The sequence below is a fragment of the Thermobia domestica genome, chromosome 17 (genome assembly GCF_964235325.1).
Source record: "Thermobia domestica chromosome 17, izTheDome1.hap1.1, whole genome shotgun sequence".
Classification (NCBI taxonomy): Eukaryota; Metazoa; Arthropoda; class Insecta; order Zygentoma; family Lepismatidae; genus Thermobia; species Thermobia domestica.
Window position 1 is genome coordinate 166995152 of NC_137470.1, and position 26705 is coordinate 167021856.

Below are 26705 nucleotides of genomic sequence, written 5' to 3' on the forward strand. Positions count from 1 at the left end.
GTCGTACCGTATATTCATGTTTCAACAAACGGAAGATTCAATTCCAGGATTTTAAGTCTCGATGACAAAAAAAAAAAGTCCTACCGGGCAAGATGTAGAGTTCTTGGTTAATCCCGCTCAAACCGGGACAGTTCGGAATCTTATTTAAGCGAAATCACATAGGTAAAATTTATCACAAGCTTCCTTCCCTTAGTTGCTAATGATCATTTTTTTTTACCAAACTGACTTCCCTCTAGAGACGCCACTGATTGTTTTTGTTCTCCTGTTTAAATTACAGGGATATGCGATCCGAGAACTGTTTTCGTAAGAAAGTTATTGACAAAAACCAATTTTACAAACATCGGCAAAAGTAAATATCACATTCTATAAATACAGTTCACAAATAAATCGTGATATTTAGTTTTGTCGAAGATTGTACAGGTAAGTTATCCACTTTTACTGGAGACTGTACTTCCTTTTATACCCACTCCTCAGATATAGCCATTTTGTACTGTGGGCTCCTTCGGTCTCAAGCTGGCTTAGGATAGTTACCCTGAATAAAGCTCTCGAGGTCTCAGGCTCACGTCAGTGATGATTTCAGGTGGCGGCCCTGGGGATAAAGTCACTTCAGAGTTACGAAAATCTCCCCCGGGCATGTGTCTCTGATCATGCTCATCCTAAATCACAGGTAATTTTGCAGTACTACTTTCACCCTCTGCGTATTGAGTCTTCTTGCCCCCCGTGGGGAAAATCTGAAATTACCACTGTTTACACTCACTCGAGATAGGGGTTTGCTATTCCCAATTACGCTCGCAATTTTTTTGATTTTGGATCATTAACCTCAATTAGCTCACGCACAGCTCATGTCCGTTATCTTCAAATAAGGATCGTGAGCTTGGACATCTCTGTTCCCTAGTCACGTCCACACATTTTCGTATAACAGAAATGGAAGTAAGATCATACATTTTGCACTTATTTTTTCTTATTCTTGGTTCTCAATATTCCAGGCAAATAATGATGTCAGAAAAGTTTACAGATGTCATACTCTGTATTTCGCTTTGTACTGAAAAACACAAGGAGGAAAGGAGAGAAGAGGAGAGGAGAGGATGATGTAGGAGACCAAGTGTTAGCAATGATCGGTTAGTTATGGATCCACGAGTAGTATGCCTTGTAGAACCATCGACTACGATGTCGATGTTATTGTTTGCCTGTCACTCAACAATTAGGTCTCATATCAACAATTAGGTTATCTGTCCCCTCCTGCACCCTCTCTCTCACAAATACAATCAGGAAAGGCATGGAGGGATGACGTAGGAAAGCAAGTGTTGGCAGTGAACGGTTAGTTATGGATCCACAAGTAGTATGCCTTGTAGCACAATCGACTACGCTATCGATGTCATTGTTTACCTATCACCGTCTTTGATCAATGTCAAGTTACCTGGAAGCTCATTTCTCTCAAACTGAGAAGACGAGGAGCAAACTGTAACGTCATAGAGCACATCTGTACCAAATTGGTTTGGAAAGCGTCAATATAGTATATTTTTATTCACTGGCTCACTCACTTACATTTGTACAGTAAATACGTGCATTGGGATCCTGTACAATAGGGTTCATCTACAAGAAACCAATTCGAAGCTGGGCCTCTGAAATTATCTTAGTAGCCTCGTATATGAACATACTTAAAGGAGAAAGAAATTTTAAACGGGAAATAACAATCGTTTCTCTCTCTGAGAAAGTTTCGGCTGTCAATTTTCGAAGCACAATTGTATTATACAAAGCAAAAATAAGTTGGAAAGATTTGTGGTTATGCACTTTCAACACTTGCTTATGTAGGATAGAACCAACTTTCCTGTAATTAACATACGACACTGCATTCTCCCAAGACAACAGACTCTTAAAAGTCCGTTCAGTGACCTGAGCGGGAGTATCATAAATGAAAATTCTCCATGGGTACATTGAACATACAAGATCATGTCGAAAGCTGTTCTACGGTACGCGTATCTCACTTCGTTGGTCGTTTGTGGTCTAGTCACGTCATTAATATACAAAAGAATAAAAACTACAGTTGCTTTGTCCCATGCGGGTAATTAGAAAAAGGTTTACATGCAACCAGTTCCTTTGCATTTTATATTAATTATGTCTCTGATCAGTCCCCTAAAGGACTTCTTAGTCATTTAAGCTGTTCCAAATGCATATCCCGCATGGTTGCAAGAATACATAAAATCATCTTTCACGACCAGCAACTTTATTAGACAGATTACCACCTCCCTTTCTTTTCTGTGCCTCTCTTACCCATAATTCGCAATTCTCAATATTTAAAATAAAGGCCATGGCGCACAGAATGCGGGCAGGACGTCGTGATCGTGAAATTTAAGACGGGATGTCACACACATTTTTTCGGTGTTATTCTATTTTTTTTAATAACCGGTTGTGCCATATATACCCGCTATAGCATATATTACCCGCTTCGCTGGGTTGAAATGAAAATTTAAATGCACAACTCTGTATCTCATGTGTTTAGTACCCTTGAAATATGATGTTTTCGTTTTTAATGGCATCGATTTAAGCAGCATCGGAAAGATCATTGATCATCTCGGCGACCCGAAATCCATGGATTCGACACTAATATTGGTCATTTTCGATCATTTATTTATTTATCTATCTATCTATCTATCTATCTATCTATATATCTATCTATCTATCTATCTATCTATATATATATATATATATATATATATATATATATATATATATAGATAGATAGATAGATAGATAGATAGATAGATTTCCCCCTCCCCATGTTGCGGGCCATGGCATCGAAAGTGTCTCAGCGACCAAAAAAAAATGTGGATTCAGCTCTAATATCGGTCATTTTTGATCACTTTTAAATATCTCTTCCTCTCCCTGCCCCAAGTTGTAGGGTTGAATTTGAATTTAAACGGGATCGAAAGTATCATTGTTCATCTAAGCGACCCAGAAAAACTATAAATTCGATACTGATAGTGGCCATTTTAAATCATTTTTATATCTCTCTTTCTCCCCTCTCCCAAGTAACGGGGCTGATTTTTGATTTAAACTGGAACGGAACTGTCACTGTTCATCTGAATGATCCCGAAAACTATGGATTAGACACTAATATTGGTAATTTTCGATTATTATTATTATTATATATATACACCTCCCCCTTCCCATCCTCCATGCTGCGGGCAAACGGCATCAGATTTGTCACTGTTAATCTCAGCTACTCCTAAAACTATGGATTAAACACTAATATTAGTCATTTTCGATCATTTTTGAATGTTTATCCTCCTCCTCTACGTTGTACCCTCCCCAACTATCAGGGCTGGTTTTGGATTGAAACAGCATCAGAAGTGTTACTGTTTCTCTCATCGACCCCAAACACTATGGATTCAACACTAATATCAGTCATTTTTGATCATTTTAGAATTTATCTTCCCCTCATCCTCCCCCAACCCCTACGTTGCATCGTCAAGGTGAATAGCCTAAAGTAATCCTTGTTCCTAAACTCATATATGTTGAAAATTTAATTGAGATCGGTCAAGTGGTTCAAGAGTGATGAAGTCACAAAAGCAGTCATTTTAATTTTAATTTTTTAAACACATATCTCCCCCCTCCCATAATCCGATTTGAAATGTGTTTTTTGGGGAAAAAATGTGATGATTTGTGTCCGATTGCCACAAAGGAAAATGAGATGGAATTGATGTACCCCCGGAATAAGCCTGAAATCTGCCCGCCTCCCAATTTTGAAAACAACTCTGCTCCCTAATCCTCCACAGGAGTACTTTTTAACTTCACAATTATTTTGAGCATCGCTTAAAAAAGTCTTACTTGTCCCGCCCAATGTTGAAGACAGATTTGCGCCGCTGATGGTAGGGTGTGGGGGCAGGTGAAAAGGTAATTTTCTCACCTCTTCTATGAGTTTTTCAATGTCAATTTCAACAGAGAAGGCTACACAATATGCGGAACTGACTCAAAACTCAACTGACCGCTGTTTGTTGCGTCCTAGTTGAGATCGTTATCACAGACCGGACAGAAATCATGCAATATTAAGAAGTACTGATTGGTGTTCAGCCAGGTGTGGAACGAGTTCGCAGAACGTGATCACAGCCCGCATTCTCTTTGCCAAGGCCTTAACAGTTGTACTATTCTGCGTCAAATTCGGGAACGAAATTAAACTACCGCTAATTTTAGAGTTTTTCTGTAATATCTTCAAAACAAATAAAAATATTCGAAAAGTAGAAACGTATTGAACTAGACAATGTGATTCTGCATGTGACACCGTTATCACAACTCATCTATCTGCTTTCGATTTGGAATTGTAGATAGATTTACCGTTTTTTGCGGGTTCTGTAAATAGTGGCTTACCAAAATCAGATAGGTGAATTGTGGTAAAGATATCACGTGCAAAATCGTATTGTCTAGTTCAGTACGTTTCTGCTTTGCGAATATTTTTATTTATTTTGAAGATATTACAGAAAAACTCAAAAATTTGCGGTAATTTAATTTTGCTGTAGTGAAGACCCTTAAATAACAAAGTGCTTAGGTCAAGATGTTCCTTTATTGAGAGGCGGACACGTTTTTTTTGGTCATGTTTTATTTTATGATGATTGTAACTTCATGATTCTTTTTAGACAGTCGGGATTTTAATCAAAGTGGAGGCCCCTCTCCACCTGAAGGCTCGGGGCTATAGCCCTCCTTAATCCGGCCCTGCAAATAGCCCATGGCCAAATGAATAAAAAAAAATACTATATTTGGTAGCCGGACTTAGCGACGGACAGGCTCGACTAGGTTCGGCTCACAAGGGAACCTTCCGAAAATGATAGTTGCAGTGAAAGATATGGCCTATGCCAATTGAAAGAGCTGTAACAGAGATGAGCATTCCCCCAAAATTAGCTGCTCATAGCAATAGGTTCAAGAAATATAAGGGGTGGAAGTTCGGGAAACAGCAAGGTTGGACAAGGGGGAAAAGGGCAAATTCCGCAAAAAAAAGGGAGGCACGGCAAAATACAATGCTGACAAGTGATGTATAGAAAGAGACTTGCCACAATAGGAAACAAATGGAGGCCACCAGTGGGGTTAACAGTGTTGCCAACTGCAATGAAAAGTACATGTTTTGCAAAGAGCACTATATGAAGTGAGTGCAATATTCAGTATCATGTAAAACACAAGATATGACGTGTATAATCAGTGGTACAATCTAACAAAAGAGAATAGAAAAAACAGAAATACGAAAAATACGGAAAAGACGGAGTTGGCCATAATGCGCCACATTTGATCACGAGCTGTGCATGAACAAAACAAGAAGCACTGACTATGCAGGAAACCGACGTACCTAGAGTCGAAAAGGAAAACGATTTCCAAAGTTGGCAGCACTGGCCATGAACATCCAGACAATTCTAATATAGTTAGGCCACTCGCTTCACAAAAATAAAATTCCGGCAACAGGCATCATTTGGAGTGCATCAATGCTAGAGTGATTGAGGCAATACCTAGTCGGGGAACATGAAATGGTTGGGTTGAGCCAACAACCTATAATAGAAGTAAACATTGTCATGGTTGGGTCGTATGTGGGAATATACAGGGTGTCCCACCAAACTTTGTGACCTGAAAGATTTGAGAAACGAACAAAAATGTGACGGATCCAGTTGTGCAGGAATGTACCAATGTCAGGGGGTGATAAAAGTCTGTGAGAAGCAAGTGCCCCCAGGATCCCCATCATAGGGCCCCAGGAGCCAACTTCAAACTTTCAAATGGCAACAGGGACGGAGTGGTACCTCTCTCGATAGATCATGGAATGTGCAACAACACTTATAGGAAACATTTGTTATATGAGCATGTTTTTCAAAATGGCCGCCACAAATATATATTGTGTCTTAACATGGCATCAAACATTGTGATCTCAATTTGCTGCGAAGCGAAAAGAGATGTTGCAAATCCAATTGCACAGGAATGTACTCATGTCGAGGGCCAAGAAAACTTTGTAAGAAGGAGGTCCCCAGGGTTTCCATCGAGGGGTCAACCGCAACATTGCAAATGGGAACAAGGAGCGGATGATATTTCTCTGGACAGATACAACACCACCTATAAGAAACATTTGCCATATGAAGCACGGGTTTCAAAATGGCCGCCAAAAATGCACGTTGTTCTTGTCACCGAGCAGATATTTTTGGTGGCCATTTTGAAATCCCATATAGTAAATATTTCTGATATGCGTTGTTTCATATTCCATGATTTATTCTATCGAAAGAAATATAACTCGACCGATGGTGCTATTTGAAATTTTGAAGTTGGCCCCTGGAACCCTATGATGGGAGACTTGGGGGCACTTGCGTCTCACAGAAGTTTCTCGCCCGCTGACATGGGTACATTCCTGCACAACTGGATGTGTCACATTTTTTTCGCTTTGAAACTATTTCAGTCGCAGAGTTAGGTGGGACACTCTGGATATATCATATAGGCGGTGATAGTACTGCAGACAGCAACACACAGCAGATCAAGCGTTTGATTATATTTGCTTTCTACAGGTGTGGATATGTGATAGAAAGACCACCAAAGGTTCCGACACCTCTAGAGTACTGTTTCGAGACATTCACAGGCGATCATTGTACCATGTGTGACGGAATGGCAGTATTCCGCTGTGCTCACTGCAAATGTATCTTCTGTTTGGTCCATTGTCTCATCGAACAATTGCACGTACAATGTGGACGAGCATGTACAAATGATGCGAAGGCTAATGCCTCTTTCCGGAATTTTCTTTTTGTGAAGCGAGTGGCCTAACTATATTAGAATTGTCTGGATTTTCATGGCCAGTGCTGCCAACTTTGGAACTCGTTTTCCTTTTCGACTCTAGGTACGTCGGTTTCCTGCATAGTTGGTGCTTTCTTGTTTTGTTCATTCTAATATGCACAGCTCGTGATCAAATGTGGCGCATTATGGCCAACTCCGTCTTTTCCGTATCGTTCGTACTTTTGTTTTTTCTATTCTTTTTTGTTAGATTGTACCACTGATTATACACGTCATATCTTATGTTCTACATGACACTGAATATTGCACTCACTTCATATAGTGCTCTTTACAAAACATGTACTTTTCATTGCAGTTGGCAACACTGTTAACCCCACTGGTGGCCTTCATTTGTTCCCTATTGTGGCAAGTCTCTTTCTATACATCACTTGTCAGCATTGTATTTTGCCCTGCCTCCCTTTTTTGCGGAATTTGCCCTTTTCCCCCTTGTCCAACCTTGCTGTTTCCCGAACTTCCACCCCTTATATTTCTTGAACCTATTGCTATGAGCAGCTAATTTTGGGGGAATGCTCATCTCTGTTACAGCTCTTTCAATTGGCATAGGTCACATCTTTCACTGCAACTATCATTTTCGGAAGGTTCCCTTGTCAGATCGACTCGCCTTACATGTAGTACTTTATTTCTCGGTAACTACTAGTCGGATGTTTCCTGTCGGTATATTTGAAGTAAGGCATGTATGTTTATCCCCGAATCTTCAGGCTACGACTCCACAAAATTAACTTTCGGAAGAAAACATATATGTGTCCGATCATCTTTACAAAAAATTAGTGGATTACAAGGAAAACGGCGTCACCAAAACATACAAATACTTACATACACGTAGTGTTTTTGTTATTCTTAACCTAAATCAAGCTCCTACCAATCCTGATCATGAAATATGCTCACGTATTGGCCATTCATTATAATATAAACCGCAGAACAATCACCACTGGAGGGCTTGACTTGATTACAATCGGGCGAGTGACATTTGAAACCCTTAATTTGTTGCTTTGTTAGCATTGAATTGTCGGTCGGCCACGCTCCGATGGCCTTGTTTCGGCCACAGACGGGAAAGTAGCCAGCATCCCGATCAAACGGTGTCTTCTATAAAGCACTGTGAGAACCAATGTCCGCTGTACTATTATCTTGTCAATATTTCTCGCCTTTGTGAAGGAGGGTACTACAGCAGTAGCCGTTAGGTCTTCGATTGGTCGCTTCAAGTCCTCCTGCGAGTCAGGTTCTGAGAGGAGAAAACACGCGTTTCTTCCAGGAGGACGAAGTTCTATACTTCGTTTCCCTATTCTCTTCAGCCTTTTGATATACACGAACTTCCGCCTCACATGATGAGCAGATAAGAAGAAACTTCGTTCTCTAAACACATAAAAATCTTGGGTTTATACAAACGAAACCAGTTCTTGGAAGAAATTTTACTGCTTCGGAATATACGGTTGTCGGATATAGGGAAGTAGTACATCAACTGAAAGCTTATTAAAAAACGTTGATTACAATGATACTAATTAAGAGAAAATAATTAAGAAAGTTACGATCTACAACATCAAGTCAACATAACTATATTAAAGTAAAATTTTCAGTGATGTTATATGTCAAAATAAAGAGTGGTAAGAATACATGTCCTACAGAAGGGACCACCGGATGTCTTTTTTTTTCTTTTAGATTGGAGATTTCCATTGTCCTACAATTTACCGATTTTCCTTAATGGATTGCAGCCTTAAAAAAACTTATTTAGAAAGATTTGGACGAATACGTACAAAATCCCATGCGTTTGTGCGGGAATTTCTTGGAATAGACGTGGATAGATACAAAGAGAGAGAGAGAGAAATGCTAATCGAGTAGAAAGGAAGACACTAGCTTCAACAATTATAATGACGAGAACATTATTTAGTATTTGTATTCTCATCCTTGATTGTAATTTATTAGCAATGTTATAACAATTTATTTCCTAGTAAATAGTGATACCGCTTAAAACGAAACAAAATCTTTCCGAACTGAAAAAAAGTGTTTGCCTTAAAAGTTACCTTAGAAACAAAATGTTCCTTTCGCGATACAACGTTTTAAGAGAAAACGGGGCATATTATATACACCAAACCACTTGGCGTGACAGCCTGGTGTGGCCCTGAGCCGGTCCAACGCCATCTGTTAGCGACCAGCTAAAGTACATCCAGCCTAGCGACGAACACTCACGACCCCAGTTTTCCTCACGATGCTGGGTGGACGCCAAATTTGGGGAAAATTCCGGCCGGGAGTCGAACCCGGAAAAATGCGGACGTAAGTCTAACGCTCTAGACTACAAAGTTCATGTATATATAAGATGGATAGGCTTGTGGATTAGTTTCAGAAATGAATTCTTCAATGTAAGCAAGCTATCTTTTTACGTGCTTAGTTTGGGAAAATCAATATTAGAATCTGTGAGGGTTATTACTTACGTCCGACTAAGCAAAATTCTCTTTCTCAGCTTCATGTTGCATGTAAAACAGTTTTTTTAGCTTCATACATTAAACAGAAATAGTCGTACAACCAGTGCTGGACCGCCTTTATTAAATCAACTGAAGTACATTTCTCTGTTCAATCTCATAACACATTTCGTTACAAGTTGGTCAATAAAGAAAGTGCTAAAAGTTACTGATTCCCTGTAAAACTAACAGGTTTTAATGGGAAAGGAATGAAAAATGTACACAACGTTATTTTTCATGTAATTGCCACAACAAGAATTAATCTTGTATACAAACAAAAGAGCGAAAACCGTGATCGACCGGATCTACAACTCCCCCTATTCCAGATCATTAATCAATTTGCTGTAGGACAAATCCTGAACATTTAACTTCTGACAAAGAACTGTGTACAACGCATCCCACATAAATAAATCATTGTACTCAATCGATGCTTCGTTCTATCGGATGGAAATGCTAGTTAACAGGATCAGAAAGGCAGATGCAAAATAAAACGCTTTAGCAGTACCAAAGAGGAGCAAGTTACATGCATGGAAAAAACGTAGTATACAGAAAACGAATGTCAGTTTGAGGATAAAATTCGGACTACCGAAAATATCTGTGTAAGAAAAAAAATCAAGTTGTATCCCATACTAGCGTCAATTACCTGTTTCGCTGGGTTGATATATATATATATACACCTTCTCCCAAGTTGCGGGGCTGAATTTGGATTTAAATGGTATCAGAAGAGTCACTCTTCATTTAGTGACCCCGAAAACTATGGATTCAGCACCAATATTGGGCATTTTTAAATATCTTCCCCCTCCCCAACTCTAAGTTGCACTGTCAAAGTGAAATGATAAAAACCATTCCAGGCCAGAACCTCATGAATGTTGAAAATTTAATCGAGATCGCTTGGGTGGTTCAAGAGTTGTTAAGTCACAAACATAGGGGGTCTAGTCACTTTCAATTTTATAATATACATTAATTAACTCGATAGTTTTTTTTTTAACGAGGGTTGATCAGCACAAAAACAAAAAGATTGCATCTTATAGTATGTAAAGAACATCCAGCTAAGATTCTATTAATAACCCGTACAAGTATCTGTTCTTCGTGCAGGGACAATAAAATTTAACGAATATAAAACAGGAAAATTGAAGATTGTACAAATTGCAACCTCTTTCTCTCTCTCTCTTTAGAAGTGGAAATTCTTGAAAATGCTACAACACGTATTCCCTTATTTTTAATGAGAAGGTTTGTATAATGAATTTCAAATATTTAACTTGAGTTCATAATCACATTGGCAATTTTCTGAATAAATAGTCGGAAATTTTAATATTATAGAAACTTCATTCCTGAAGAGTGGATTTTCGAAAAGGCTGAAACACGTAATCAATTATTTTTAATAAGTTTATAAACCGTGTTTCGTCTCCGTAACTTCAGGGACTTATGAAACACTAAAATCTTTTTTAAAAACCTACCGTAGGGTACGCATTAAAAAAAATAGTTTCATATCTACTTGGTGACAACAGAATTACTCTGTAAATTTCACGTTTCTAGCAATAATAGTGTAGGCTGGTGCTTTATAACGCCTGCTGAATATCCCATCTCTTTCTTGCCTTTTCTAAAGGTTAATTTTCGGCACCCTACGCGAATTTATCATGAAAACAGCATCTTTCTTGCCTTAGGTATCACGATTTTATGGCCAATCTTTACTGACAAGAGAAGTTCTGTTTTCTGTAAAGATTTTCATTTACCCCTTCAATTCTGTTGTTTTTCCACTAGATAAATCAAAAACCAAATCGCCTGGCATAACCCTTTGCAGGCCTGGGTCTTTCCAACACCATCTGTTAGCGACCGGCTGAACTAACGTAAGTCCAGTCTAGCGACTAACACGTAGTAAGTGAGCTGCGTCCAAGAGCATATCTTTTATTCACATGACTCCCCAGTTTGCCTCACGACACTGGGTGGACGCCAAAAACTGGGGACTGGGGATCGAACCCGGGACCAAGTAGACATGAGTCCAACGCTCTAACCACCAGACAACGGTGTTCCCCTTTCCACTAGACATTAGACGAAACATTTTGTTATTGAAATTCCCCGAGAGTAAGGGACTAACCTTAATTTCCACTCAACGGGCAGATTTTTTTCTTTTATTTTACTTCTGATTTGTTCCATAAAATATTTGTTTCTTAAGAGTAACATCTACTTTCTATTTTCTCGTTGGCTTCGTTCTTATCTGTGAAGTGCTTAAGTACTTAAATACGTTCTCATCTTCTACAACACGGTTTCTCAAACTGTGGTTCACGGATCACAAGTGATTCTCACGTTATGTCATTATGGTTCTCTTAGACTTAATACAAGTTCAAAAAAATCAGGAAAAAATAAAGTTGAAGTGAACTGTGTATCATACACTACATTTGAAAATCTCAAACAGATATAGATTATAAAAATGATAGATTATAAAATTTAATGAGGTAAAGACTATGGAATTTCAAATTGCAATGTCTTATTTAGAGGGCACGGTGGCTAAGTGGTAGAACGCTTGTATCTGATGGCTAGGGTCCCTGGTTCGATCTTCGGGCAAGTAAGTATGTAGTGAGCAACTTAAGTGTTCGTGGCTTTGCTCGTGGTACTTCCGTTTTCCCACTTTCTCATTCCACCAATTCTTCTATCATTCATTTGCTTTAATCATTGTCTAACTTAGCCCAAAGGCCATAATCGTGGAATGTTAAAAAAGATTTTATTTCATTTTTTCTGGTAAATAAAAAAAACTTTAACGAGTTATATTTTTTACCAAATATAGCTTAAGTATAGAATTTTACATCGAATTAAATGAAGCATACGTATTTGTAAATATATCAGTCTAGATTTATCGACTAGAATATAATTTAGTTCCATTTTATCGTTATATTATACGGACAGATCAATATTTATTATCCTGAGAATTATACTAAACCGCCAATATCAGCAGCACTGCGGGTAGTCTATCAAACATAAATGATATCCTTTATTACTCCCTCAGAAACTTATATGAGAACCCAATTTTTGACTCTCCGTATCTTTGGATCAAGTAGATGAATCACTTCCAGCAACAAAACTCAATTCCCAACTTTTAACCCTTATATTCTAGGCAAAATTGTTGGTGATCCATTGAGTACAATAGGAAGTCGAAAATCCGAACTAATTGGGACCACAGGTAATTCGGATTTTCGAAAATGAGCAAGAAAATGTCATTTAGGCTTAAATATGCTGTACGGCATGCTCTTTTATCGATACAGTGGTTATACAGTTCATACAGTAATTATAATACCGTACGTAAGGCTACTTACATTTAATGTTTCTGAAGAACCTGATCCTACACTAAATTACATTGTTCTTGTAACTCACACTTCAAACTTAACTTATATACGAGCCTACGAGAAAATAAAAATATGTCTGACAAACAATCACAAATTAATAAGGTGTTTAAAAACACTGCCTTCACATAACGCCGACGGACAACCCTATTGTTTGTTTATCGCTAGCAGTAAGATAATGTGTAAAAAGGTTTTAGGGACCGCGTTCGGATTATCGACGTCCTACTGTAGTTCTTGAGATTTTGTGCTCCCAGACTCAGGAGAGCCCAAGTAAATATAAAAAACAGTTCTCAGTAAAAATAAAACTCTTTTGAAAAATATAATTAATTTACTTTCAAAAGTGACAGGAGTTAGGCGGTCCGTAAAACATTATAATAAAACACGTCCTTATTAAAAAAAAAAAAAACTCTGAGAAACGCTTCTCTATATAATTGCTACTTATTACGATGTCAGCTGTCTTTTAAGACTAACTGAACCTGCGCTCTCTACACAGCTCATCATTCACACATGAAGGGTTAAAAAAAAGTAATATCACAAAACTGTATTTTCGAGAAAACGACGCTTTAATATTGAAAACCGCGTACAAAATGAATAAGGTTACTCAAATATTTTTCCCCTTTCCTTGGACATTTCTACATCTACTCATGCATGGCATATACAGTCAAATAGTACCAAAACTCATCAACAGATAGCGGAAAGCACCCATTAAAGCACACACACGGACATTCCTTGTTTTCTCCCCTTCCCCTTCTTCTTGTCATTCCTCACAACATCTGTACATGTCCCTTTACAGACAAGTGAAAGATGTTTTTTAATTTTTTTTAAAGCAAGGGGTACCACAAAGTAGAGATTTTTCGAATTATTTTTTCAACATCTCGCACCGTTTGCAAGATTGAGCCTACTTCCGGTTCCAGTTTCTAATTCATGTATGATCAGAGTTTTCTTCCTTCTTGCATGAAGTATGTAATAAGCAAATACATTACATACACAATTAATTATAATGTGAGTGATACCGTATATGGTGTTCATTGGGCAAAACACTCCAAACAATAAAGATTAATCTTAGACTTGAGAAATGTAACCTTCGTTTTCTCTTTATCATTTGGCCATGAAACAAACGCTGGAGAGAGATAATAACCCCGTATATAAATATGTAGTGTTCGAATGTATAACTCGTAGGATATGATGCTTTAGTTTTCAAAATTTCAATATTTCCAAGTGTATCCCTAAAAAATGGAATAAAGAAATAATTGTCATTTTTTAATATCCAATTGGAACTGAACAGCCTACACAAAATTTGCAATCGATCAGTGAAAACGGCATATTTCTAGAGTTAGTGGTTTCCGAGATATCATTGTCGAAAGAATTTGCCACAGACATATAAACGTTCATAAACATACAAACTTCTCTTGACCACAAACATATAAACCTAGCATTTAGATGATTTACAAGTATTAAATTTATATAACAATATATTTTACAAAGTAAAAGGACATTAGAAGAACCAAATGGAAGAAACAAATGCGATTGGAATTTCAAAATTCCCTCCCAACAGTAAAATAAAAAAAAAATCTATAAAAGTCAAATGACGAACAAGATGGCGCCTCTCGGTAGACACAAATATCTGACGTAAATATAGCATTGTCTTTTAACTGCAAAATTTCAGAACTATACAATCCCCATTATGTATTGATTTCAAAGTTTGTTTTCATTAGCTAATGTTTTTTACAGGAAAAAAGTAGTATTAATAATATTGTTTGCTCATCATTTGTTTGCAAATCTAAAATAGTATTAAAACTTTGATTGTCATCCACATCTGTAAATTCGCGGTGGGCAGTCCTAGCGCCACAGGAAGAACATCGCCTGCAGAATTTCCCACTGATAAAAGGCCAGGTGGTAGTGATGAGTATGTTAATTGACTCATTCGCCACCAGGTGCGCTACCTTCCCACGTCCAAGGCACGCTTACTTTAGCCATCAACGTCACGGTGGTCGGAGCTCCTGCAATATGCGCGGTGGAAGTGCTCTTTTAAAAGAGAGGGGAAAAGAGATTTATCGTATACTGTACCAGAGAGAAGATACACGACGCATTCAGTATTAAAGGAATTTCAACATATCTTGTTCTTTCATAGAAAATATTTTGTAAACTTTAAGTTACGTATGGAAAAGGGACGTAACTCAAAAGTGTTCGTTTCAAATGGCAGCAAAATATTTTATATGTATTATTATTATTATTATTATTTGTTCTCCAAAGTTTTCGACTCGTGTACAGCTAGTAACAACTATTATCTTACCTGTGAACGCAGTTATGCTAACAAAATTTAAGAATTACTGAACATGAGATCCTGAATTTAGAATAGTAATTAGCATGAATACATACCGCTCAATATGTTATACAAAGAGGAATTGATATAAAAATGCAATTATGGCACACCTATGAACAGGCAATAAATCTTTTAATATTCCGGGAATAATTCTACATGTTTCGTAAACCTGTTTTAATAGTTGACAATTTATAGATTCCTTATTTTGCCAGTTTACATTATAATTTTGCCCATTTTAGAGAAGCAAAAATTTGTCACCGGCTGTCTAAAGATAAGATTCTGCCTTGACAGACTATGATATCCAAAGACCTAGCAAAAATCTTAGTTAATGAAAGTGACATTAGAAGTAGCAGCAACTGACAAGTTACGGGGCCTTATTCCACAAGGTTAAGTTGTCATTCCATAGCATAAATATCTGTATATAAGTAACGAACACAATTAGAAACTTACAAGTTACAAACAGTACACATAAGACAACGAAAATGCATCTACTTACCGTGAAATACTCGAGTAGTATAAAAGTAGTTTCGCCAGATCGGTAGGATCCATACCACCTTCCGGATATTTGGAACCATCCAATACAATAATTGTATTCCCTGTGACATCATGGGTTCCTGAAAAAAAATGCCCCATTAAATCTTCAAAATATCAGTATACATATTAATATTTTAGTAAATGATGGACATATTCTATTCCGAATTATATCTGGATTACGGATAAGAAAGCAGGTATCTTGTATTAAGGATGGGGTAATATTCGATAATATCCCGACTATGGATAGCCATTCACCATATAATAACAGAGAAGGCATAGATGGAACATTATTTGGACAATGAAACTTAGAATCCAAATATTTGATTGAAATGCCGTGTAGATGGTACTATTAAGATGGAAACTCTGTTAATCTACTGGTATTTCAGAGTACATCAAAGAATGTCCCCCCTGTTTATATTACATTTTTTTGAGTTTTAGCATCTCGTTCAGCAGCAAGGCTAAATCAGACGTGGACATACAGCTTAACGTAGAGCTCCCTGGTGGCTAGTAGATAATGTAAGTCCTTTGGCGCGGGAGACCCATGCCCACGTCTTGCCTAGCCTTGCTCTGAAAGGGACGCTAAAATTCCCTTAACGTGCTATCCAAACCACGCCAGCTCCCACTGGGAATGGAACCCAGGTCTTCCGCGCCACAGGCACGTACACTAACCAAATAGCCACGAGGGAACTCACGATATCTGCATCGTACACAATTTCAGTGTTTTTATCTATTCGTTTCAAAGTTACCAGGGCATTTCAAGATTAAATGGTCGACCCTGTCTGTGTTTCCTTTCTAATTTTTCAACTTCTTCCGTCCTTGAGTTCTCTCTTCTAGTTTGCTGCATGTCTTTCTTTCCAAATTTCTTTACCAATTTTTTCTTACGCTGAACATTCACGTCTGGGAAGATAGCCCCCAGACTTTAGAAAATTGAAACAATGATTAGGTCCTCCGTTCGTACTATGTTTATATCATTTTCCTTATAGAATTACTTGAGAGGTCAACTGGGAGGGGGGCTATCCCAAATGTCATCCCCTCTTTCTCGAAAACTATCAGGGTACAAACAAAACTTTTTTTCGATACAAATGGTACAAACGATTTGCTTTCGAATGGTGTATTTCAATTTTTTGTGCTGCGATAGGGGGGTTATTTTGGCGCCAAAGTAGCCCTCCCAAATGACATCTCTTTCTCGGAAACTATCAGGGTACAAACAAACTTTTTCGGTACAAGTGGTACAAACGATTTGCTTTCGAATGGTGTATTTCAATTTTTTGTGCTGTGATACGGGGGGGGGGCTATGTTAGCGCCAAGATAGCACCCCCATTTGAAACGAAAATATTTTCGGTACAAACGGTACAAACGTAGTACACAAGAATGACCTAGTCATTCTTTCAATTTTCTATAGTCGGGGGGCTATCTTGGCGTACATGAACATCCAGGCTCAAGGTTTCTCATGATGCTCTTCAATACAAAATGGATTTTTTTTTCTAAGTACATTTTGTATTACTCTGAAAATGTGTCACTATTTCAAATTATATATTTATGCTATTTACATTTGGAATTATATAATGATGCAACAACTAAGTACTCCCAAACGATAACATCTTTTTCCGTTGATAATATCAAAATGGATGCTTGTTGTATCAGCATATAAGGCAAAATGAGATGTTAAAACAACTCAAAATGACTACCACTTTAGTATTTACCTATTTCAACACCATCTTTTAAGAGTATGGAAGTATGTGCACCGGAGAAATCTTTATTCATCAATTTATAAGTGATTTTCTAAGGATGATACTCCTACTCCCAGCCATTAGAAGGTTACGCCCTCTCTTTGGCATAGATTTCAGTTAAATCTCATTGATTATAAAACACTGAGGTGGTCGAGGTGCAGGTATATAAATATAAATATATTAAATAGTGAGCATACGAAACTACGAGTACTGCTAAATAATAATAAACCAAAACGTAGCATAAATTTGTGCATATATATATATATATATATATATATATATATATATATATATATATATATATATATATATAAAAGTGCAAAGTATTGGTATGATAGAAAATAAAAATGTTTAACACGTGTAATAGAATTAAGAACACTGATGCTAAAACGTCACAAATATAATTATTTTAGTGAGACAAATGCAAAGTTAAATCTTCTGTTCCGGGGCGACTTGGGGCTGATGAGGATACGGGGAAGTCCTTGTTAATAGTGAGGATTTCTGTGCTAATATAGGAAAATATCACGAATATGATCATTAATGAAGAATGTCGTAGATTTGTCGTTTATCAACAGTCAGGTGTGCATTTTGGACGAACAGAGAAATTAAGATATTTAAAGGTGAATATTTGTACTGATATGCAGCGTCGGTAAGAGCATCAGTCTACAGAATGTCTACAGGAAGTTATATACTTAAGGTGTAGTTCAACACCAAGGACATCGCCTTCCGACCAATCATAATAATCTAGGAACTCACAGTGGAGAAAAGCTGTACGCTGTATAACCCTATTTGTCATTTCTATCAAGTACCCGACAAGGTATTATATTTCGTGTAATTGTTCACGAAAATAGTTTCCTAAGCGTACAAAGTTTCCGACATTTGCATAAATAGCAGTGCTGCCATCCGTTGTTATTACGTACACTAGATAAATAGTGCACATGGGAACATAGTGCAAACACCAACAATATATGACAGGAGTTCTACTCATTTAAATGTTAGAAAATGTATATTCTCAGATTTTTTTTTTCGTGAAGAATTACAGGAAACGTAAATCATTGTTGGTTACTTGGTATACCGCGTAGAGCTTTGCTCATATTATATATATATATATATATATATATATATATATATATATATATATATAATTATATATAAACTGGTGCAAATTCTCTCAGTTACTACAGTAGATACCGTAGGAAAGCGATGGGCTCAATATTGAAATAATACACTAACCATAGTAGATGAAATAACATTACATTTTCCTTTACTGTGCAGTCTGTGTATTTCTACATACAAAGCTTAAATTCTGCGTTTTGTTTACACGTTTCGTACCGGATATGGGGTTGGACATTTTAATTACCAAACTTCCTTTGTGTCTATGATGATTTTTGAACGGTTGCTATTGCTAATCCTGTACAATCACCAGTCTTTTCTGCATCGGAAACTACCCACAACTCCCGCTTCATAATTTCAACTTTTGTGTAAGAATTTATCTTTACACATTTTGTCCGCTACTGAAATTATCCACACGTCTTCTTCCACAAAATTAACCCTGGAATACAAGCTGGGTGCTGGGCCACCCCAATAGTTATACTAATCGCCATTGTCGCACTATTTTCAAGTCTATTGGCCTGTACTTCCGTGTATTCTCATTTTAGAGAGTGACATTCTCGGTGGTAGTTGTCAAACCATTTCTTTTGTTTTTAAATAGAAGATAAACATGGGATAAAATTCTGTAGCACCCTCATGTGTGTGTTTACGTTTGTGAAATCTAGTGGTGTCGAAAATCTTTAAGGTAATTTGCGTGCGTTTACAAAATATTTTCTGATGGTGAAAGTAAGTTGTGTAGGTACAAGGAATTTTACAGAATTTGTACTGAACGCACTAGACCTGAAATTGTACATTTCTACAACGAAACAAAAAGAAGTGCTGACTGTTTCGATCAGTTACTTCACACATACTGTATAGTATCAGCAGGAAAATACGACGAACGCCTCTGCCTTATCTTTATGGTATGTTGGATCAGGTTGGTGTTAACGCAATGGTTCTGTTCTCCAACATTGTAGGTGAAAGGAGGTTCTCAAAGAACTGGGGATTCAGTTAGCTAGACCCTACATGAAGGAGTGCCTAAAGTTGAACCTTCCCACGAATTTGTGTACTGGCATCAAGAATATTCCTGGTATTGAAGACCAATCATCATCTATGCGTGGTTCAATACCTTGTCTTCCGAAGCAAGCATGATGTCGAATATACACCAGGAATATATATATACAGGAACAAGGACAGAAAAAAATATTTTTGTACCAGCTGCAAGATGACTGTTTGTGCTGAGCCCAGAAAAGGAAGTATGCATTTCATGCTGTAAGAATTAACAATGTTTGTTCAAAATGCAAAAAGAAATGCTGTTACGTGTTATTGTATGCGATAAAGTGATACAGATTTGTTTATTATTACCTTCAGTAGAATTTAATTAAATGGTTTCCTCTGGTACCCCACGTGTGTACTCACGTTAACAGTTTTTGTGTATGTATTCCAGGGTTAAGTTGACTACCGCTAGGTTAAGCAATGGAAAAGCTTTTTTTCGTTGTTTAAAAAAATGGCATGTTCCTAACAGTAAGATAAGAAAGACAATAACCAACACTTTAGACAACGACTTGACTGCGTAAATTTCTTCAAATTGTTTTTGTAGAAGTACTTACAAAAGAAGAAGCAGGTCTGAAGAACTGTGTAAGGGAGTTGTCGCACAAACGAAACTGAAAAAGCAGCAATGAACATGGAAGTATTTTCCTTCCCAAACAATGACCAATGAATGTAACATAGGAACTGGAAAATAAGCACACGCCTTACCGACGATTCATAGCATATATATTCTGTACATTTTCGTGTTTGTTTTATTTGTACACGTTTTCATGTTCCTGTCTTCTTATAGCAGTGTCAACAGCTTGACAGTTGTGCCATTTGTCAAGCGTCATTGTTTTTTTCCTTTTTGTCTCAAGTGATAAACTACGTGCTGACTGCAAAGAACACCCCCTACATGGCGAAACGACTCCATCCGTCAGTAGAGTCGAGAAAACAATAGAGCGAATGGAGGTCGCAACAAAAAGGAATAAAAAGAAGTGAAAGAGTGAAAATGGTTCCATCTTAGATTTGTCTTATGTGCTACCAGGTCACAAGATAGACAATAAAGAACTCTACGAACTGAACAGTTAGATTATAATGTTCCGTATTCAGGGTTGCAATCCAAGAAATGACTCAAACTGGTGATCTACAAGGGTTGGCTCTCCTACCTGTGTGAAGTTCAGCGGCATTTTTCAACTGTCTTGGAGCGACTTATGTAATTATATAGTCCCTAGGATTTCTTTAAAATAACGAATAACATTTAAAAAATAATGTGATTTTCTAGTGCGCTGCTGCCAATAATCAGACATCTACAAAACATTTTGATTGGCAAAAAAGAAAAAGTAGCTTCTGGAATACATTGCTAAATCATGATTCTTCGTCTTGGTTGAAATTACGTCAAAAATGTAATTGCATAAAAATCCAGGAAATTAACTCACGGATTAACTACAGCTCGAATATTTAGGACATTTAGGCCATAATTTAGAAAAAAATAAGAGCCTTGCAAATAGTACGTGCGTCTCGATTTCGCCAAAAACTACACACAAACATTTACAGTTACTCCTATCATTTCGTTCAGCTCAATGTGAACTTTTGATTGGTATGTGTCTTATCGTTGGAACCTTTTGGTAATATTGTAGGATTTCTGGAAGATATCTCAACAAAATTAAGCATTACTAAACAAAGACATATATATTTCTTATTTGCTTCAGCCGAACTCTTCATCTTCTCAGATTTACTGAGCGTATCGTTAGATACATCAAACCACGATACACCTCTTCAATTTTTTAAAGGAACATAAAACACTTCTTTTAAACGCTTACAAAATCTTGCTAGTAGTATTAGTTGTAGTGTGCGTCAGTATCAGAATAGTGTTTTTCATTCAGGCATACTTACGGGGGAATTTGCTCCCGGAGCAGAGGTGAATTGCGATTATGTCACTCTTTCTAGGATACGTCCTTTTAATCATATAGTGCAACAATTTCACATTTTGATTGTCCAGATAAAATTCTCTGGAAGAAATCCTGATAAGGAATAGCCTATGCGTGTCACATTAGAAGAAAACAAAAACAAACAATAGATGCAATCCGCTACTTCACATCTCTTGATTGCTTTAAAAAACTTAGCAAAATAATACAGTATATGATATATTTAATAGTGAATCTTAGCTGAGAAATATTTTACAGTTGACTAGCTTACTGGTATACAGTACACAACACTATACCACACAAAGAGAAAAAGTAACTGACTGGACCGGAACTCGAACCTGGGACCTATATCATGCTCTTAGAGAGAGAGAGAGAGAGAGAGAGAGAGAGAGAGAGAGAGAGAGAGAGAGAGAGAGAGAGAGAGAGAGAGAGAGAGAGAGAGAGAGAGAGAGAGAGAGAGAGAGAGAGACTGGCTGGCATAATAGTTAACGCACCGGCACGGTATGCCGGAGGTTCAGGGTTCGAGTCCCGGTCCAGTCAGTCACTTTTCCACTTTGTGTGTTATGGAATACAGAGGATCTGGTGTGTGCAAAAATCGGTTGTTTCCCCTTTTATTGATATCTACATGAAATTACGACCGTCATGGGTGCTCGGTGTATAGACAGCATTGTCCAAACACAGCAGTGGTTTGTGGTGCAACCCACGTGGTCCGAGTTAGTGGCTGTTCTGGGAAGCGTACCGTAGTGGTTAACGAATTGGCACGGTATGCGGGAGGTCCCGGGTTCAAATCCCGGTCCAGTCAGTCACTTTTTCACTCTTCGTGTATTATAGAATTCAAATCTACAGAGGATCTGGTGTGCGTATAAATCGGTTGTTTTTGTTTTCCCTTTCATTAATATATTACATAACACTTTTTAATAGTGAATTCTAGGCAGAGTTGTTTTACAGTTGGCTACCTTACTACCAATCAATATACGACACTTTTTAACAGTGAATCATAGGCAAAGAAATACTTTACAGTTGGCTACTTTACTGCCAATTGTAACAACTGAAAGGATACATGGAAGAGGGAAGTTCAAGTACAGCAATTTACATTTTCAATTAATTCAAGTATCCTACAGATTTACAAGAGAACTATTACTTTTTTTCTCCTGTTGTGGGAAAGTAGACTTTAAAGTGACAGTTAACATTTTTTGCTGACTTGTAGATGTCAGCACGAAACAATACTGTGTATGAATAAAGAAACGTTTTGACATTTTACAATTTTCAATATTAAAGACTTTCACATAGGTAACGTGAATGATTCAAGTAAAATTGGTGTTCTGCGCCTATGTGAACAACGTATATATTATTACAAGAAGAAAAATACAGTTTTTATGTTTAAAAATCTTTGTGGGATGGTTACAAAATCTTCCGCCAGAGGGCGTTGATTTCAAATACACAATGCTATACCAAATAATCTCCATTAAAAGGAGAAACATTAGGACAATAGAGGCAGTGTATTGGAATACCTTTACACTTCACAATCAAGAAGCTCTTTATGTGCTCTTTGAGGAGAAAGTATTATTGGAAACCAATACAAGCAACCACTTTCTTGTAATAGCTGAATTATGTACAATCATTTTTTAAAAGTAGTCACTTCATTTTTAAGGATTCCCTGTACTTTCATCTGTAGATATTTAAGTCAGTGGCGGATCCAGGCGGGCTGAGAGGGCCTTGCCTCTCTAGTTTGTTTTTCAGTGAAGAAAATAATGGAACCTACTATTTATATATTTTTGAAATTTTATAGTAAGCCTTGCCTTTTAATCTTTATTGGAAGATTTTTGAAACTTAGATCCAGCTTCAGTTTAAGTTTTTCTGTTATGCAATGTGAAAAAAAAAATACTTGAGGTCCACAATGTCAACGTTTAACCTAGCCATAATATCCATTGGGAGAGAGTTAATTTGGAAACTTCTGCAGGACGTATGGAAAATTGTAAATTCATTTGCAAACACAGAGAATCGACAAATTAGTTCTTGAATGGATGACGATTATGTATTGTGTCACTGTTGACTGGTAGTAAAATATATATTTAAAAAAATGAAGACAAAAAGCAACCAAGACGTGTGCTTTCTCTTATATAACATGAGAAGCAAAAATTAATTGTTAAAATTTCTTGCTATTCCTTTCAAAGTCTTGCTGACTAATACATATTATTTTTACCTAGTTCTGTTAATGAAATGCGTAAACGGATTTCAAATTAAAATTATTTGCGTAAACTCAAGATATATCTATCATAGTCTGGATTCTCGCTGCCCCCGCCCCCTGGTTTTTACCTTCAAGATCCGCCACTGACTGAGGCTCCTTTGACACCAGTTACCGTTGCAATTTTCCTTGTTTTGTCTAACTTTTAGCATTTCCTAAAAAAGTATTCATCAAATACATCAAACCATGATGCATGTGTTCAATTTATTTTAAGGGAGCTTAAACATTTTTTTTTAAAAAAAATACAGAACACTGCAAGTAATATGTGCATTAGAAGAAGATAATAATGGATATAATCTGTTAATTAACAGTGTATTTTAGATATGCAGCAGTAAATAAATAAACAAGCTGTTTCAGCGGAACAAACACGGTAATTCAAGACACTTCTTTAGTGACATAAAATTTCGTTTTTTTTTTCGATTTTCTCGAATAATGCACGAGAATTTACTACCAAATATTCAACTTTGTTTAATTTGATATCATACATTGATTGATATCTGTCTATTCTTATCGCACAATAGAGAATGTGTCACAAAAGTCATGGAATATATTAAAAAATAATATTAATAAGATCTGTATAAATGGTTAATATTCCTTAAAGTACTGTCCATACACAAGTATATACGTATTTTTGCCACTTTTGCCACAGACTCTTTCTAATGAAGTTACTATATCAGCGTTGTGTATGCTTGGTTACGAGGGTACAGAATATTTTGTAAATCTCATTTTGACATGGTGGTCGATTTTTAACATCAAAAGACCTATGACACACTGTCTGCAAAACAATCCTTTAAAGAAACTGTTTGAGGATGCTGATGACATTCGGATAAGTTTCCTCGACAATTTTATGACGGTTGGATAAATGGGAGGAAGTTAACAGTGCAAATTCTGAAATCGGCAGCTTGACCAAAGACACATATAATGTTTTGTATTACTGCACTTTCGTAATGAAAGAAATTATATTGTACTTTATAAGGGTTTTAAAAGGTAGTTATGTACTAACTAGGAATGGCCACTTCGAATTAATTTTTCGAAAACGAAAAATGAAAAACGAAAAATATTTTGAAAAAACGAACGAAAAATTTTTTGAGAAAGCGAAAAATGAAATTCCTGAAAATCGAAAAACAGAGTTTTCGAAAAAGGCCATCCCTAGTACTAACAGGCAAGTTTCAAACCGATAAATTGGAATCTCGTTTTGGTCAATATAGACAGTTAGCAGGAGGAAATTACAATATCACAATAGCACAGGTAACAGAAGCTGAACGGAAGCTCATGATCAAAGGTATATTAGGACTTCGTTCCGCAAGATATGAAATGTTTCATTCTCAAGCGAAATACTGGATGATCATTACGAATTTGTAAACAGTAAAGATGATATTGATAGTTTGTTTCTTGAGATTCTAAACAAAGACTATTTGAGCAGTGTTACAATAGATGATTCTGCATTTCTGTACATATGTGGATGTGTGTGTTTCAAGACAGCACACAAATTTAACTGTGATGCATGTAATGATATATTGATACAAAAGAAAAAAAAGGGGGGGAATCAAAAGATGAATATTTCACTAACATAAATCGAGGCAAATTGTCGGTACCATCAGATTTGATTGTAAGAGTATGCAAACATGTATTTGCCATCATGCAGGTGTTAATATCTAAAGAATATGAGAACAAGTTCATTTCAAACAATAATCAGAAATTAGTCTTGCATCGCTTAAGTATATTAGGGATCAGCAGAGACAATAACATTCTTGATTGTTTGTATAATATTGTAAATCCATGCCACCACAATGAAAAATTGGTAGGAAACATTGTTTCTATTGTGTGTAATATTCTTTTGAATAACTATTCAAAATTAATGAAGCCATCTGTTGTAAAAGAAAGGAATAGAAGGAAATTAGACATCTTTTCAGCATGAGAACGGTCCTCAATAGACCTACAGTTCTGGCAATTCTTCCAAATTTGTATAAATATACGGTATATGTATTATCCACAATACTTATGAACATGGGCGCCGAAGAAAATCATCTTCCAGGTTCTAGGGAGCATCTTCCAGGTTGCTATATTATGTTTGGCATTTTTTTTTTTAATTTGTATTAAGAAAATCTTAAGAAATTTAATTGATTGGATTGTTTGATTTTGAGTTTTACGTCCCGTTCAGCAGCGAGGCTATATGAGACGTGGACCTACTGATTAACGTGGAATCCGAAACACGTGAGGTCCCGCCGGGAATCGAACCCGGGTCTCCCGCGCCGAAGGCGCGTACGCTAATCGCTTAGCCATGAAGGAGCTCTTAAGATTTTTAAGTTGTTATAATACACATATACATTTTCGTGAGCCAGGGGGGCCGGGCCCTCACCTTTGGGCGCCCTTGCTTATGAATATTTATGTAAATGTATATAAAACTAGAATATGACTTTCTGTGTATATCATCGTCACTCATACAGATAGCCTCAGTGCTGAAAAGAACACTGAACTTCAATTGTCAATTTAGTAATATTAAGCTTGTCCTGCTGTTCGTTTACCTTTCCTTGTAAATATATTTTGTAACCTTATTTTATGAGTACTTCTAATTTTATGAATGTTTTTTATATTATTCTAGTCAACTTGTTGCCATGATCCTTGTATTTTAAACATATCTTACTAATTATATTATATTAGTCAATTACTTTTTGATTATCTATTATTAACTTAGGTATGCTACGCTATATTAGTCGCTTGTTTATTTCATTCAACAAGAAAATTCTATTTGTTTGTTGGACAAAATAATAAAATTTGACAAAAGGAAGTGGAAAAAAAAAAAACTACAGCGAAAGCAGAAAAATATTTGTCCCTGTGCTGCTCGCGATGGACGTCGAGTGGTGTGGAGAACTTGTTACCACACCGAAGGCCGGGGCCTTCCTGAAAACGGCTATGGCAGAACTCAATCGATAAAACGTTGCTCGAAAATATTCGCCATGACATGGTCTCAAAACTTGGGTGCAAGCCGATCCTGACGCTATCAATGCTCCGAGCAGACTGACTTTGAATGTGCTGCAAAGCGGAATGTCCCGTCCACCTAACTCAACACGCCCGAACATGTTGCGACCTATCGGGGCGCGGCAAAAATGTAGATTTCATGACTTTTGGGAGACACCTTGTATTATACTTAAACAAACAAACAAACAAACAAACAAAAAGCATTAATCATAATGTTCGGATATATCACTAAAATAATTCTAGAACTGCCTCGTGACTA

General features: G+C 36.8%; 1 protein-coding gene across 2 annotated transcripts in view; it reads right to left on the reverse strand.

Annotated features, from left to right (window-relative positions):
- The window catches only part of LOC145674476 (uncharacterized), a 1412137-nt gene that overhangs the window by 464459 nt on the left and 920973 nt on the right, over nt 1-26705 (reverse strand). For both annotated transcript variants that reach the window (XM_081744589.1, XM_081744590.1), the window contains exon 6: nt 15409-15526. In XM_081744589.1, coding sequence (XP_081600715.1) covers nt 15409-15526 — 118 coding nt within the window. The remainder of the gene's footprint in view (nt 1-15408; nt 15527-26705) is intronic.